General features: G+C 39.0%; 1 protein-coding gene across 8 annotated transcripts in view; it reads right to left on the bottom strand.

The window, feature by feature from the left end:
• lrp8 (low density lipoprotein receptor-related protein 8, apolipoprotein e receptor) overlaps positions 1–16,717 on the bottom strand; it is a 170,775-nt gene that overhangs the window by 82,720 nt on the left and 71,338 nt on the right. For all 8 annotated transcript variants that reach the window (XM_019346922.2, XM_019346928.2, XM_019346929.2 and 5 more), the window contains exon 3: positions 4,567–4,689. In XM_019346922.2, the coding sequence (XP_019202467.1) occupies positions 4,567–4,689 (123 nt within the window). The remainder of the gene's footprint in view (positions 1–4,566; positions 4,690–16,717) is intronic.

Here is a 16,717-nt window from a genome sequence, read left to right as displayed (position 1 = left end):
ATCTTGTTGATGCCACTCAGAGTAAATGGATGCTGTAATGTCTAGACCCCAGAAATTCAGGGCTTTGATGTCTGGTAAATGGACTGGGTTCCCAGTAGCATGGAACATTATGAAAATTTAAAAGAGAGGTCATCTGTCTGGTCATTTTCACATGACTGTAGTGCATAATGAGTCTATTTTTCTAAACTGGTAACTGCAGTTGATGCAGGAACCCTAACATAGTGCCAAAATACAATAAAGATGCTTAAGGTATTTATCTACCTCAATCTGCCTCAAGAGTTTTTTTCTGTTATACTTACATCAGACTCATAATACTAATATTAATAATAGTAATTGAGTAAAACAACTTAAAATAAAACATTTAAAACAGAAAATCATTACTTTTATTTTACTGCCTTCATGTGTTATTCTACATCTGTTCTGCTTGATTTCTTCCTCACCACCAGCTGGTTGCAGCAGATGAGCTGAGCCTGTTTCTGCAGGAGGTTCCATCCTGTTAAAAGGGAGTTTTTCCTTCCCACTCTCGCCAAGTGTTTGGCCATGGTGACATACAGTTGCATGTTATTGTGATTCAGTGCTACATAAACAGAACTGAATTGAAAAATTGAACTGAATATATTTAAATGGTGAAGCAGTCGAAAAGTCAGAAAACAGTCAAACAGATAAAGTTAATCATTGTGTGGACTACACATTCAAGAGCCCCTTAAAAACATTAATGATATTCTTCAATAATCAAATCATATTTTGAATGGAACTTTGTACCGTGCAAAAAAAAAATGCACGCACAATCCATTTGCCAAGTGCTAAAATTAGCAGTGATAATGTACATCCAGAGTTTTATCCTGACATTGTGAAGTCAGCTTTGCTACATTGGCTAAATTGTTTGCAATGCCTGTAAAACTTCTTTATATTTAGAAATGTATTTAAACATGGTTCTTAAACACTGAAGTATTTAGCTTAGTTTGTAACACCAATTTGCATAACTGACTAATTATTAAAAAGGTGTTTTTGTTAAAGTGCCGCTTTGATTAAACTTCTCAAGCGCTTTAAGTGGAAAGCAAATGATTCAAATATATATGTTGTAGTTTGATGTTTGTTTACTTATTTTAAATAAATGTTGCTGTTGAGCAATGTGAATTTATGATACTTCAATCACAATTTATGATGCAGCTATTGAACAAAAATGTGTGCACGGTAATAAATGGTTAGCACGCTCTCTGTTTGAATTTGCTTGGACCTTGCGTGTTCTCCGTATGCCTGTGTAGGTTTTCTCTGGTTTCTCTGGAGAAAACGTTCAGTGCAGAACACTGTGTGCTGATGTGCACACTCTTTCATGCATCAACCAGCACTCGTCTGATTGAACATTTTCTCCAGAATCCCCTCCAGGCCCAGGTTCATTTTCAGACGTATAATTACAGACAGCTACAGAGAGGCCTGCCTGTGTGTGTGTGTGTGTGTGTGTGTGTGTGTGTGTGTGTGTGTGTGTGTGGTTTCAGAGGCGTCATCGGAGGTCCATAGTTAATCAGCAGGCGACCTGAAGTCTCGGGGATCAGCTCATCGATTCCCTCCTGGGGCAATCAATTCTATCAAAGGCATTACTTAAACTGAACTCAGATCAGAAATTGGGAGACAAACTGCACAGAAGAAATCACAAGGACAAAGTAAAGAATGTGACACAAGGCGGTGGAAAGCTGTAAGAAAGGGGGGTATATACAGTTTATACTTTAGGACAAAGTCAAGTGTGCTGAGTGAGAGACAGAAAAAAAGGAAGATCTTAGTGCAGATGATGATGATGATGCTGTTAGAGCTGGCTCAGATAATAAAATACAGAAGGTAACAAAAAAGAAACAATGAATCCAGATATACTTCTATGTTTCTATAAACTGTATCACTCAATTAATGGTAGATCTTTTCAAGATTTTTTTAACTGTCATATTAAATGCTTTTCTCCAAGACTATCTTCAAAACACTACGTGAAGTCGATTCATCTGGTAGAAACTTGCAGAATGTGTGGAATATGGTTGCTTGTGTAGTCGAGCACTAAAAAAAACTGGATTAGTCAGAAACACACATCAACGTTTCCAGAAAAATGTACTTTGTTAATACTATTCTGATGTTTGTAAGAAAGCGCAGACAGCAAACTTAGACGTTCTACTACACGCACATAAACACATCTGGACACACACAGCCATGAGGATCAATGGCTGGAAAAGTTACAGAAGCTCTGACAGTGTCTGACCTTGATTGGATGTAATGAGATTTAACCACAAGTCCACTAATCTGATGAAATGACTCACAGATTCATCTCGTGATGAATACTAAATAAGAGCATCGACTCTAGTTTTATTCACATGCTTATGCCAGTGCGTGCACTTGGATCACTTATAGGCACATGCATGAATGCACGCACCCACACACGTCCTTGGCCGATCCCAATCACACTTATTACTTTGAGGATCTTCAAAGAGTCCTTTGATCACCTCTTTGAAAATCATCTTTTAGAAGAAAAAAAAACTGCAAATAGGTGTTAGCCTTTTTGAAAAAGAAGGAAGTGAGAAGTCAAGGCACCACTAGCTAAGATGAATCTTCTGTAAAATGCCAGTGATCGCTACTAATAAACAGATAATTCATCTACGTCAAAACTGAAAGCCATCATGCTTTCATGTTGACTACACCCCTTATGCTCTCTTCTTCCAAAACCATATTAGAGCATGCTTACTATAATCGTTTGATACAAATATTTCTCAAGTTTATTTTTTTCCCCACAGATTTATTGAAAGTTACTGACTACTCCAAGACTCAGTCTTAGAGACCTCCTGGTCTGTGTTATAAACAGCTTGAACATGGAGTTAACAAACAAGAAAAAGAAAAGTATTCATAAAGTTTAAAGCTATATATATCTTAGTAAAAGCCTCTTATATCAAAGAAGTACTTTAACGTCTACCAATTTTACCACAGGCCATTAGCCTCCCATCCAAAAACAAAAAGTAAAGTCTTTAAACACTTGAGCTTCAATGAGCTTCTGTTTCCACCACACTAACACATACACTATGTAAAGTACTGTGGCTTGTTGGAGGTTGTTGAAGTAACTCTCTTTTTCGGTGTGAAATCTGAACACACCGTGTTGTTCTCAGACATGCCCAGATTAGTGTTGTTGTTCCCGACAATATGATTTGGCACAAGCATTCCCACTCCTGTCTTGACGACATCTAGCTTTAGATATACTGAACCCAGCCTCAGTACTCATGAAGTTTTGGAATCAACGTTTTCAGACATTTACTCTCAGGGTTTTTCCTACCATGCTTTCTCCTTCTAGTCAAATTTCCACTGATATGTTTCAATACAGCACTTTGTGAACAACCAGCCTTTCTGGAATTAACTTGTGTGGCTTACCCCACCCGTCATTTGGACAAGTTTCAAGTTAACAGTCTTTGTCCATGATTGTGGTCACATGTCCTGAACTAAACTGAGTGACACTCGGTATTTACGTTGCATGAATAGCTATTTATGCGAACCCCAAATTAAATGATTTGAGACACTTGATTACCGATTTTCAGGAATCTGGTATTTTGGCTATATTGATATATATAATGAATGGAGAACTGATGATAGTTTACATTTTTTAATTAAAAGAAACGTATTACTTTTTTAAAATTGACAATATTCAAATTTTTGAGATGGACTAATTTGTGCAGAGGAACATTTCTCAGTTTTTTCAGGTATCTCTATTATGTATTATAAGCATGTTTTGCAACATTGTGGCATCACTAATTTGAAGTGAGAAACAAAAATTTTGAAATAGACAGCTTATGGCTAGCAGTTAAAAATCTTTGAAATAATATAACGTGCATTAAGGAGAGGACAGAATAGTACAGAATAATTTATTTCATTGTTAATGAGCTGCTGCATTCACAATTTCCAGAACAGACTCAAATTCAACTGCAGTTATTTTAATAATTACAGGAACACTAATAAAACCTTACATTACATTTGTCTGTGTAAAATATAACTACATTAGCTGCAATGCACCGTAACTATCAAACAGCATTACAGTTTCTATTAGGGTTAAAGTGATAATATGTGAACTTGGACAAGATGGGAAAAAAAGTTTCTAAAATGCACTGCGTGACTGAACATGTAATTTAGAGAAATTTTCTCTCGTGTCATGAGCTACTTAATGAGAACGAGATGAATTCAGGGCTCAGTAATTATTTCTAATTCTCACTTTGAGGATGCTCAGCGGACATCTTGTCCACTCTTCTGCCATCGATGGCCTTGATCAAACCTTGTACAAAGGTTCTGAGTCTGCTGCTGAAGCAGACAACAAAAAAGCCACTAAAAGCTATTTTCTGAGGCAATGTGCGAGAAACAGAAGGTTAGCACGGCGGCTGACGTGCAGCAAAATGTGACACACTGAAAATGAGTGACCTTGGGTGTGTTTTATGCTCAGGGAAGTTCGCATGTGCCTGCCTGCGTGTGTGTGTGCGTGCGTGCATATGTGTATGTGCTGAGAAAACTGACTTTGCTCACAGTTTGCCCAGTCAGTGTGGCTGTGCTGCTACTTACTGCAGATTGAATCGGCTTCATCTGAACCGTCTGCGCACTCTACTTCTCCATCACAGCGCCACCTAGCAGGAAGACACTGTCCATTCTTACAGGTGAAATCTGTGGCTGCGCATGTCTTCTTTGCTGTGTAGAGAACAGAAACATTCAACATTATCATATGGCTTCAAGAAAGCATTGCATCTGCCTATACTCTGATAGTCATCAACACACTGAATAATTTAATCAGATTAGGAATCAATCCATCCATTTTCTTAATTCAGGGTTGCAGGCGAGAGACAGGCTACACTCTGGACAGGTTACCAGTATAACACAGGGCTAAGAGGGAGACAACCATTCACACCTACGGCCAAGTCTGAATAAGCAGTTAACCAAACAATCAAGTCTTTGGACTGTGGGAGGAAGACCGAATATCTGCTGAGAACATGCAAACTCTACACAGAAAGTCCCAGTCACCCGGCAGATCCAAAACCACTATTAGACAATATAATTGATATTTACTTGGACATAGTCGCTTAAGCACAGCAAACAATATCTGATTAAAGCTAAAAAAAAGAAAAAAACAATACTTTAGGAAAGATGTGATGTAAAACTACGCACCAAGAAAACATGTCAAATGTTTTCAAATCCACTTAACAAGTCAACAAGGTAATTAAAATTGAACTTTAGTCGAGAGCAATTCTGAGCACCAACTTGAAACCAATTTTCCAGTCCAATTTTAATTTAACCTACAGCAGGCAATGTTTCTACTTAGGCAGTCAGAGCATCAATGGTGTGTTCAAGTGCAACTTGTATCAGAACACGAGAGGGAATGAGGGTCGTTTGATTAGGTACCCTTTGTTTGTGCGTCTTCTTTGAGGCAGACTTAGTGGGTCAGGAAAATGAGTCTGGTGATCCAATGTGAGATGGTTTTTTTTCTTTCAAATTCAAATAAATAACCGTGTTTCAGGTTGAGTGAATGAGAAAAGCACTGGCAGCTTAACCAGGCCTCTTTCTGTAAGGATGTGTTGGATAGACTGCATGTGCTGTGGGGGTCAGAGGTTTTTCTCCATTTTTAACCACCACATGATCCACCTTCCAGGCTAACGCTGGCTCTGTGTAGCAGTGATAGCTTACGGAGTCCAAAGGTTTTGTGCAGTCACTTTCTCCAAGCAAATGGAAAATTGAAGCACTTGGGTCTGTCACGGGAAAAGGTAAAAAAAAAAAAAAAAAACCTCTCCCTGACAGTGAGAGCCAGTGAACAAGAGAAAGCACTCGCCTGGCATGTTAGCGATGCCTTGGCTCACCATGATGAAATATATTGGGGGGAGGAGGTGGAGGGGGTTGACAAATGGCAAGAAACTGTGCGAGTGTGAACAGCACTGTGTGTTTGGTGGTGTGTAGGTCAGCGTGAATTTATTCTGACAAGTGCATTTTTTCATATGCACCAGATACCTGATCTGCGGGGAACACAGGTTAGATAATAATACTGTGTGGACATACAGTAGTCTAAATAAATCCTAGCTGACTAAAGGAAACTAGCAAAAGTTTAAAAATGGGGGGTTAAATATGGTAGAGCAAAAAACAAACACCAATAGTTTAGTTTAACGTTAATGGAAAGAGATCAAAAGCAGATCAGGATTTTGTCAAAATTCTGAACACAACTGAAGACCCAATTTAGTTGTTTGGACACCATATTATTAGGAGAAAGGGTTTGGTGTTTGTGTTTGTAGTCTATGGTATCCTATGGTATCAACGAAAGCAGAGTAACAACTTAAAGCCCAAGGGAAAGCTATAATAAAGAAGCACACCCTTGGGAAAAGAGCATTATGTCAGCAGTGGGAACTAATGCATTCTAAATGTGGACGCACAATTACTGAAATGAAATGATAATGTATGGCAAATTGAAGAAAAGCCAGACACAACCATTTGCTCACATGCTCACCTGTACAGATTTCATTCCAAGTAGAGAAAAAAGGGAGTCTAGAGACATGTGGTGGAATAGATTGAAGAAGGTGTAGGCCTAGAATAAATGAAAAAGAGCATATCTCTTGGGATTCCAGACTAGTCAGAGCCAGAGACAAAAGTAAATAGAAAGAGAAAGAGAAGAGAGGACAGACTATAGGGGCAGAGAAAGAAAAGACAAGAGGGATACAGGCTGTTGAGGTGGGGTCTTGCGCAATGGCATTACTCTTCACAACAGACCACATAAATCCTTTTCCTCCACCAGCATGTTAACGTAAATACCACCTCTTCCACTTTACCCTCCTTGTTTTTGTCTTTCCCTCCATCTCCACCTACAGCCTGATAGAACACAAGCCACAGTGTACACACCAGGATATTCCTTCACCTTTACAATACATCTCTGCTAACAGCACAACATAGTTATTTTCAACATAAGACTGCTTAATTCGGATAAAGATACAGATTGGTTCAGGTGAAAGACTTACAAGCAGGAGTTAAAGTGGGATTTGACAGATGACGAAACCCTTAGATTGGGTGTAGCAGTGCGGCACGTTAAAAGAATAACTTATAAGTAAATTCGTTTTTATTTGGCTGCAATGCTACTCTGATATTCATTGATCTTTGGGTTTAGCAGACTGAATTCATCAAGACATAAGTAGATGTTTCACAAGCTGCATCCCCGTGTCCTGATCCTTAAACACGAGAAGTAGAAAAGGTAGAATTCAAGGAGTGAGCTTCATCACTTTAAATTTAAACTGATGCCTTGATGCAACTTCAAACTGACCATGAACATCGTGTCTGCTCTATACCAACATAGTCGATCATTCGAAGTTTAAACTAACAAGTTTAGCTAGCACTAAACTCTACCAAACAGAGTATTTTCATGGAAAGCTTGAATAAGACAAAATTAGTTTTAATGTACTTTAATTTTAGCTTTGTAGGTTTTCACATGAACATTACGCTATTTCAATAGCGCAATGAAATATATATATTTCATTGCGCTATTTCATTACGCTATCAAAAAAATATATATCGTAACTAGACAATACCATTCATCTTGACTGAATTAACTCAAGTCATTTAAGGTTCTGAATAAAATTTCACACGCACGGGTCTACGGCAGAACAGTCTGGACAGAAAGCTTCCATGTAACGAAATAAAAATTCAAATAAAACTCAGTTTTCAGCAACGGGCTCAGAAACTGATGTTAAGAATAAAAAAAATATCACTACACATCAAAAACAATTTTGAATTTCACTCTTTCCATTACACACAGTAGAACTCCTTTAGTTAATGACTATGTAAGGAGTTTAATAGCTGTAAAAGTATGTATATATTATTTTAGAACCTAAAATTATTAAAAATTATTTATTTTAAAACTAGGAAAACATCTACACATCTTCCCAAGAGTTGCTGATACACGCACAAACTGCTGCTTACATTTACATTCTGATGCTCCAAGACCTGTCATATACAGATACCATCCATATGGAACAGCCTAAACCTGCCTTATGATGAGGTTATTTTGAGAGAGTGAATAATGTGGAGTGGAAAGACTTCTACAGACATATTATGCAAATATACCCATACATACCTACCATCAAACCCTCATCCTAGATGTCAAAAATCTGATCTTAGTTTACTGTCAAAAACAAAACACACCAATAACTCACAGATAATAGGATTTAATTAAAAAACTGTAAATACATCAAGGATGTTCTACGTTGTATCAACATACTGCTTTTGGGAACAACTTTATAATTCTCTGAGATCCCTGACAAATGTATGGTGTGAAGTAAAAACTTATTAACATTGAACGGTCACATTTGAATGATCAGTATTAGGAGGCCTTACATTAATACTGTTAGAGCCCAACCAATACAGGATTTTGAAATTGCTGAGCAGTAAAGAACACTCCAACAACCCTTTCCCTTGTTTTTTTTAGTTCCCACATTTAAGAGAGCAATGGTGAATAAATGAGCAATTACCACACCAAAGTAAGGTGGTTAGGGCAGTGATTATATAAAGAAAGTAGAGTTTCTTCATTATGACAGTAGACTAGTAAATGAATGCCAATTAATTGAGACATATTTTAGAAAACACATGTATGTTTCTTAAGACCTCTCGGGCTCACCATTTCCTTTTTTTGTGGAAAAAAAACAAAACAAAACAGGTGTCTCTGATATTTATGCACCGATTTTACTGGGCTGGCTTCATCCACATTTAACCTGGGTACATGTGTCCCATAAACTTAAATTACTTGGACGCCCCAATGTACATGGTACCAAAAAAAAACTGCTCAAAGATGCAGCTATTGCACACACTATGGCATTCAACTAACGCCACACTCCGGAGACCTACATGATCAATGAGTGACTAAGCTGACCTATCGACATTCATACAGTCTAGCCTTCTGTCCATACAAAGCACAAACACTGGATTCCTCTCCATATACTCCTCACAACATGGTTTGAGACACTACCTTTTCTCAGGGCAAACTATAAAGGTCAGCTCCTGCCTTGAAGTAATTCAAATAACAGACTCCATTACACACACACACACAAACACAAAGAGGGACAGCAGAATGTAAATTAAACATCCAGCAGCTACAACAGAGGCATAGCTGTGTCGCCTCTAATAAGGACCTGTTGACTCTGGCCCTGATTTGCAATGGCAACAATGGCATGAAACAGACAACAGCGCTGTGATGAGATAACTTTCCATCCTTTAATTAGAGGTAGTGACAGCTTTGAATCGGGTTTCAAGCACCCTCAAAAAACTAGCTTTGGACTTTTACACTGCTTGTCCTTAAAGTTAAAGCTTCAGTCTTTAAAAATGTGAAGCAATTTCCACATGTTACTATTTTTTATTGCTATAAATGAAGCTAAAAATGTAGCTTTTTTAAAATTCCTCCCTGCCCAGCTATCTTGTCTAACCATGAACACGTGCTCACAGATACAGATACAGTAATGATACCAGACATTTGTAGTTTGCAACAATACCAGTAGAATTTTTTATTATTTTGAATTGTTTTATTTAAAATGATTGTTTATTTAAATTGTTAACATGATATTTTGTTGATAGGACATGGACTGAAATATGAAGGACAGTTGCCAAGTAACCTACAAGTTATAACCTTATTACAGTACATTATGCTAGCATAAGCATTTGTACAACTTTAGACAAACAAATTAACCTATGGGACATAGCTGGTTTCGCAGTGGCAGTGCCAGCTGTCTCAAAAAACCTATAACTTGCATTTCAGGATAAAACAAGATACTGCAGATAATTCTTTGAACATTTAATTGAAACTTATTCACCTTTTAATTCTTTAAAAAGATCTAGATGCCGGTCTTCTAGGTGCTTTGCTAAATTGGAAGCATTGGTCCCTTGGCATGACACCATTGTTTGTATATTGGCTTTTGTGGATAAATTATCACCACTTGATCATCCACTTTAAATGCAAAGTACTTCCATACCAGAGTCTTTCTGCCTTTCTTATCAGAGACTTGTGTTGAAGTTATCACGGCAGCTGCCCTCGTCACAGTCTTCCACATCTAATTTCTGTTGTGCCATGTACAGTTCTTCCAACGTATTACAAACATTGTTCTGTTGACTTCCCTGCACATTACACATGGACAAAGCAAGCAACTGCATTATTTCCAGTGGACATCTATATCATCACTGTTGATGAGGTTAAAATCCTGCAGGTTATTTTAAAGAATGATACGAAGAACTGGCTTCATTGTTTAGAGTCGGATATGTCCAACCTTTTCTTTTTACCCTGATGCCTATGGTTATTTCATAAAGTTGGGATAATAATGTGTTTGAAAGTAGCAACCATCTGGATTGGCCCTGCGAGTTGCAGTAAATTAACTGATATTACTGACTCATTAGGTATCTCCAGTACCAGGGTCAATATCGGTATAGCAATGCACTCATGGAGGGACCTTTCTTTGGTTTTAGGGCTCAGCATCAACCTAACATGGGTTTCTACTGGCTTAGCTACACTTTTCCTTTCCTCCAGGGCTGTTTGTGTGGAGTGCACAGTATTTCATCACTCATTAAGCAGCTCATTCAGAGAACCGTCGTTGGGAAAATTTTCCATTACATAGAAAGAAGTTCCTGCAGGTAATCTCTTTTAATCTCTTTTTTATGCATAAAGTCACACAACACAGTCTTTGCCCTGTACTTTGTGCCTGAGCTTTCTTTAAATCCTACTTTTATTTAGCTGGACCTGATATTTAAGCTAGTGCTTAATTATGTGACCAAATAAATAAATAAATTACAGTTTGATGCTGCGGACAAATAGGGTTTAAAATATCCCAGTAAGAATTTACCAAACCCACTCAGTCTGTTCTTCTAGCGAGGAAGGCCAGACTAAATACCAGGGTAACCATGTTGCATCATCAGTCATTCTATTACAGAGACTCAGATCAAACTGTGTGCAGATAATTTGCATGTTACACAAAAGCCCATTTGAATAACTAAACCGACAAGAAACGTGTGACAGACGTAGACACAGAACTTCACCACTAAGAGTTTGAAGCAGCTTCTGCAGTCATCGCAGCAGTGTAAAAGATACAAATCCTGGGAAACGCCGAACAAAGAACGGCTGTGTAAACTGATGATTAGCCTATGAAAATTAGCTCTCCTCCCCCTCAACCTGTTAGTTGGAGTTAATTTCTTGCTCACTGTATTTACTTGGCACATTATTCACTTTCTTAACTTAAAATTCTACAATAGGAAAGTTTCTGCCCGCCCCCGTTCCCCTTTTTTTTTTTTAATCCCTGGCTGTCCCAGATGTAATCTTAAAGCACAACCTATGTACTACGCTGTGGAGTACAAACCCCCTTGTAAAAGGACCAAAGGGAGGGGAAAAAAAAAATTAGAGACAAAAGGAGCAAGAGGAGCGAGATGAAGTGTGGGAGAAAGAGGAGAGGAAATGGATGGTCCTCCACATTGTTGTGATCGGCTAAAGAGCTAAAGAACGGAGCGTGTCAGGAGAGGGAGAGAGGCTGTAAATCAGTGAGCGGAGGTGAAAACCACAAACGTAAGGGAGCGCACATTACTCAAAGAAATCTATGTGAGTGTGTAAGCAAGAAACAAAGACGGCAATGGATTAAAGCAGAATAATCTCCTCAAAAGACCAACATTAAAGGCCAATCAAGCTTCCCTAAATTGCAGACAGAGATGTAGCGGAGAAAGTACCGGGATAAAACGGCAACCATTTTAAAATTATCCTATTTATTAAAAACTAAAAAGGAAACAACACCTTTAGATATAATTGCAAAATACAAGTATTGAAAAAGTATATCAGTGCTAAACCACATTAACTCTAGTTTCAAACAGCAGCCACAATTGGAGGCAATCATCACCGTTATCAAAAATGCTGCGAGTGTAACATTCTAAAGCCTAAAGTCAAGGCCAATAATCTAAGAAAGTGCGCTTGCATGTGTGCATGTGTGTGTGTACATGGCCATGAGACTGATGCACGCACTACAAAGGCCAGAGATGTGAAGAGAACTCATGGACAGGCAACTCAGACAGCTGGCCAGATCAAATACGCCATATATTATGCTCCTCTCACCACATCAAATACCACCTACCAGTTCAAAGAAGCTTGTTACAATTTTTATGATCTCCCTCTCTGGACACAGGAGAGTCGGGCCTATAGGGCAAGACGTTGGCTATGGATTTCTGTTTTTTGAGGGGGGGGGTACAAAAACAAGAGAATAAATAATGCAGAACACCAGAGGTGAGAAGAGTTGGGCAGGGTACCTGGGTGACACTTGCACCGTGTGGTATTAAGAAAGCCTCTGAAGTTGAGCCTGGTGAAGATGAAAGAGACAGCAGCAGCAGCGGACGGTTGGGGAGCATTTCCCAGTGACCTGAGGTGCATGCATGCGCCTTTATGTTCATCTTCCAGCAACATATGCAACACCTAGCTGCTTCTCCATAAAACAGGTTTATATATGTAGGGGAAAATATTTTAAAAATGAAATGAAAAAAGAAAGAGGCACACCTAACTACCCAGACCTCTTGACAGATGGTTTCTATTTTACCCTGCACAACTTTTCTGATATTTACGGTAAGGTTATTTTAACCTGGGCTGCCTTTTCCTTTCTCTTTACGGTAGTCCAAGTAAGTAAACAGGACACAGCTGTTTGCATTGTAACTTTACATATCAAATGTAGCTGACAGGCAAAAACAAGAAGAGGAGAAACTCAAACTAAACCATTTTCAAAAGCTCAATTTTTCATTTCACTTTTTAGATTTTATTATTTAAATGGCTAACAAACATTGTTGAATTACTGCTGAATTGTACTTTATTTGTTTTATTTGATAGCCAGATGCTGACTATATACAGACACTGATACCAATTCCGGACATATTGCATATTGTGTGAGGTTTTTTTTTTTTTACTGGACATCAAATTTTAGTTGAATACCTCTGCTGCTGCTTGTAATGTAGCCTAGAAATGACACTTATAAATATATATTAGTGTCACAGGCATCATATAGGATCTGTTCAAGGACCAATTCCAAAATAGGAAGCAATAATGTCAGGAAAGCTAAGGCGCATTATAGAAGAAACGCCAGTGCAGTTTCCCCTCATCTTCAACTGCTTCCTGGAGGTTAATCTCTCATCGGTGTTTGCCTGCATGAGCGTGTGTGCCCATGAATCTGTTTATACCTCTGCTTAAGGCTGTACCTGTGTACTTATTTTAAGAAAAAAGCTTGGACCGCATTCTCTGTGTTCAAAGCTTCCAGAGAAATATGAAGAGTCTTTTATAAGAATCACTTTGCTGTGACGGGGATTAGCATTAAGAGGAGCTCATGAAGAGAGGCTGTGGTGCGGAATAATGACGCAACTTTTACTATTTAGTTTTAAGGCAGTGTGAAAGCAGCATTACCTAAGTGTGAACAAATGCACAAAGCATCGCCACAGGAAACACACTCTCACACACGCACACACTTCAAGTATCCTCATTGTCTTGTAGCTGTCTCTTTGCTTACATTGGCAAGCACAATTAAAGGTGTGCCCTTGGTGTCGAGCATGTTTGCCTAACATCTTCACCAAATATTAATGCTATTAAATTACTACTAAAGTCCGGTTTATGTCTTTCCAACCGTTTGACATGGAGTGAAAATGTCCCATTTAAACAGGTCTTCAAACTCAAGAAACCAATTATAAGAATTCTCTTACTGACTGGTTTTATGCGTCGACTTTATTTGATCTAACAGAGCAATCCTTCCTCTTTGTGCGCACAACACAAGCCTGTGTCACCCATCTGGAAAAAAGCGGCAACTTTATCACATTTTCTCCCGTCTCCCTGCTACTTGACCTTGGCTAACGCTAATATATGCCTGAGCCAATAAGTGTGTTAATATGCATACAGGTGTGTGGTCCACTTTAGTCTTAAATCATGCTAAAATGATGCTAGTGGCCACTCCAGCCCCAAGATGTCTAGCTCAACTTTTTTTCTCCCCCAAATGGAGCGAGTATGTAATCAGTTCCTTTGTTTGTTAGCAGTCTAGTGTCCACAGTTTTCAACATATCTTTTTTTTAAAATTTTGTGTGATTGTAGATACCGTTAACAGCTCGTGCCTATTTGGTTTTGGTCAAAATCGGCTCAAGGTCTGCTGTGTTTTTTATGGACCATCTTCAAACTTCAACAATATACTAGGCACCAGGGGACATGAGTGCCTCAGATATCAAAGCATTTGACCTTGACCTTCATTGTTAGCACCCAAGGTCAAAGTTGACCTTAAAAGAAATTTAAATAAACCAGAAAACTGTACAACAAACGTTTAATTTTTTTTCCAATACAATGCACTACAGCATCACAGTGATGCTTTAAAGTTTGGCAAAAATCACACACTACAGGACACACTATGGCTTATAAAAGGCAGCCCATTCCGCTCCAATCATATGGGTAAAAATAATAAAATACATCCTTTTAATATGGAAGGCCTCAAGGTCATAGGTCAAAGGTCAGGGTCACTTGAATTAGGAAAAAGCTTTACTTTCCATTGGATCATCTCCAAACTTTAAAGCAATATATTAGTCACTGGGGCAACATAACATTGAGCTCTTTGTAACATTTTTTGTTTCGATAAATATCTGAGGACGCAAAAAGATTAATATACTACACTTGATCTGAAACTTCTTTTACTCTGATATTATCCAGTATTGTTGTGCCTACAATGGTAGACGTCAGACATACTTTTACAGCATTACAGCTTTAATGCCCCAGCTTTGACAATTACCAATCATCTGGTCTGTATTTTCTCCATCTGGCTAAAGAGAAGGACAAAAAAAAATTAAAAAAATCTGCGTTTTATGTTAATTTTGTCATTGTGGCTCTGTGTTGTTCCTGGATCCTGGGATTTAACTCCCCGAATGCCAGCGTTTGCATCGGCCTTATGCCAAAGCCTGAGACCTCCCAAATTCTGTCACATCCTAGGTTCCCCCCCCGCCCCCTCTTTCCCTTACATAAGTGGGGCGTTACAGCTCTGCAAAGCAGCTTAGAAGTGAAGGGCATGAAGCAAGACAAAAAAAAGAAAATGAGGAAAAGAAAGAATTAAAGACGCAAGATCTGATGGGATGATATTACAGGAAAAGAAAAGTATCGGCCTCCTTTATGCTGTGCTTCTCTACGCACATGATGTCGTGTTTTTCTAACCTTTCCCCCTCCTCTCCAAACCTCACTCTTTTTTTTTGGGATGTCATATGTCCAAAAGACTTTTTTGCTTCCTCTTTGAGACGAACAAATCCAAGTGTTTTTGTCGTTGTGCCGGTGAGTGGAACATCTTGTATGAGCGACCTGAGAGCGGTGGCTTTGTGCACCGCGCTGTTTTATGTTCAGAGACTGCTAATTAAGTAGCATCACAAAAGGGGCCACTGTGGGAGCGCACGGTGAGGGAGAAACAAACGAGGCCGCGCTTGTTTTTGTTTACGCCACGAAGCCCCGCTAGTCCTTCAAACCATTATGCGGGATGAGAGGCGTGAGCAGCGCATCATACCAGATCTGTCGAGCGCGAGGAAGCAGAAGAGGTCGCGAAAAGTGTGTGTGAGCAGAGGCCTTTAACAGGTGTGAGTAAACAGTATGTGTGCGTGTGTGTGCAGAGAGAGGGTACTCTTTTCCAAGAAGCCAGAAGACTATGAGGTCATATCTTTCTCCTCTAGTACCGCTCATTAGAAGTGACATATGCATAGAGCAACCTCACTGCTCCTGTATTATCAACTACCTCACACACACACACACACACACACACACACAATCTGGGTGACATCCAGCTCTCAGACTTGACCTGCATTGATTTATTAAACACAGACACACACGCTCACACACACTTCCTCCCTCTTCCATGCACCACCTCAACACGCCAATCTCATCAGAATATCAGGCGCTCAATTGTTGAGACAGTGTCATCGTCTTAACCCCATAAGGCTTTGCATTCATGAAGGATCCATATTGGACATACTCATAATGTAGACGTGAGACTGAAACTATGAAGATGCAGCTGCAAATACAACTTTTTATTTTTCCCCCCTCAAAAACTCAAATATTGTATTTTCAAAGAGAACATCTATCCTGCTGTGTTAGTCAAGAAAGAGTTTAAATTAGGCCAGCATCCAGCCGGACTCCAGAGGTCAGAACACATGCGCACATACATGCAAACACACACACACACACACACACACACACACACGCCTACTCACTTGTTCACTCAGACGTATAGTGTAAATCCCCCACTGGGGCCATAAAATTGTTGTGATGCATGGGGGGAGGATGGGATGTACAGTGCTATATGAAACCCTAGTTTGTCAAGCAAACACACACATAGTTACACATGGTACACAATAGTGTTTGCTCTTTATGCGCACTCCTATACTGCTTATATTTGCAGAACCCAACAGGAAGAGCGGTAAACTCTGAACTCAGCTTTTTAAGCCTATAGGTGCCCACTGACATGCTGAATAGTCAAAATATTCATCAGCTCTCTTTATCGATGCATAATTGCTAAATAATTAATAACCTTGATGACTATAGCAATTAAATTTTCAATTGCAAAATAGTGGAAACCCCAAATTTAAAAACCAACCTGCCACGAGTGTGACAGCCACAGTCGAGTGGCAAAATAAAAATTGATAAAAAGCTCTCCTGCAATTACTCTTCGAGCGAGCGACTGACTGACGAGCA

The sequence above is a fragment of the Oreochromis niloticus genome, linkage group LG17, assembly GCF_001858045.2.
Source record: "Oreochromis niloticus isolate F11D_XX linkage group LG17, O_niloticus_UMD_NMBU, whole genome shotgun sequence".
In the NCBI taxonomy this organism is placed as follows: Eukaryota; Metazoa; Chordata; class Actinopteri; order Cichliformes; family Cichlidae; genus Oreochromis; species Oreochromis niloticus.
Note: the sequence above shows the minus strand (reverse complement) of the source record. Positions and strands in the feature narration are given on the sequence as shown.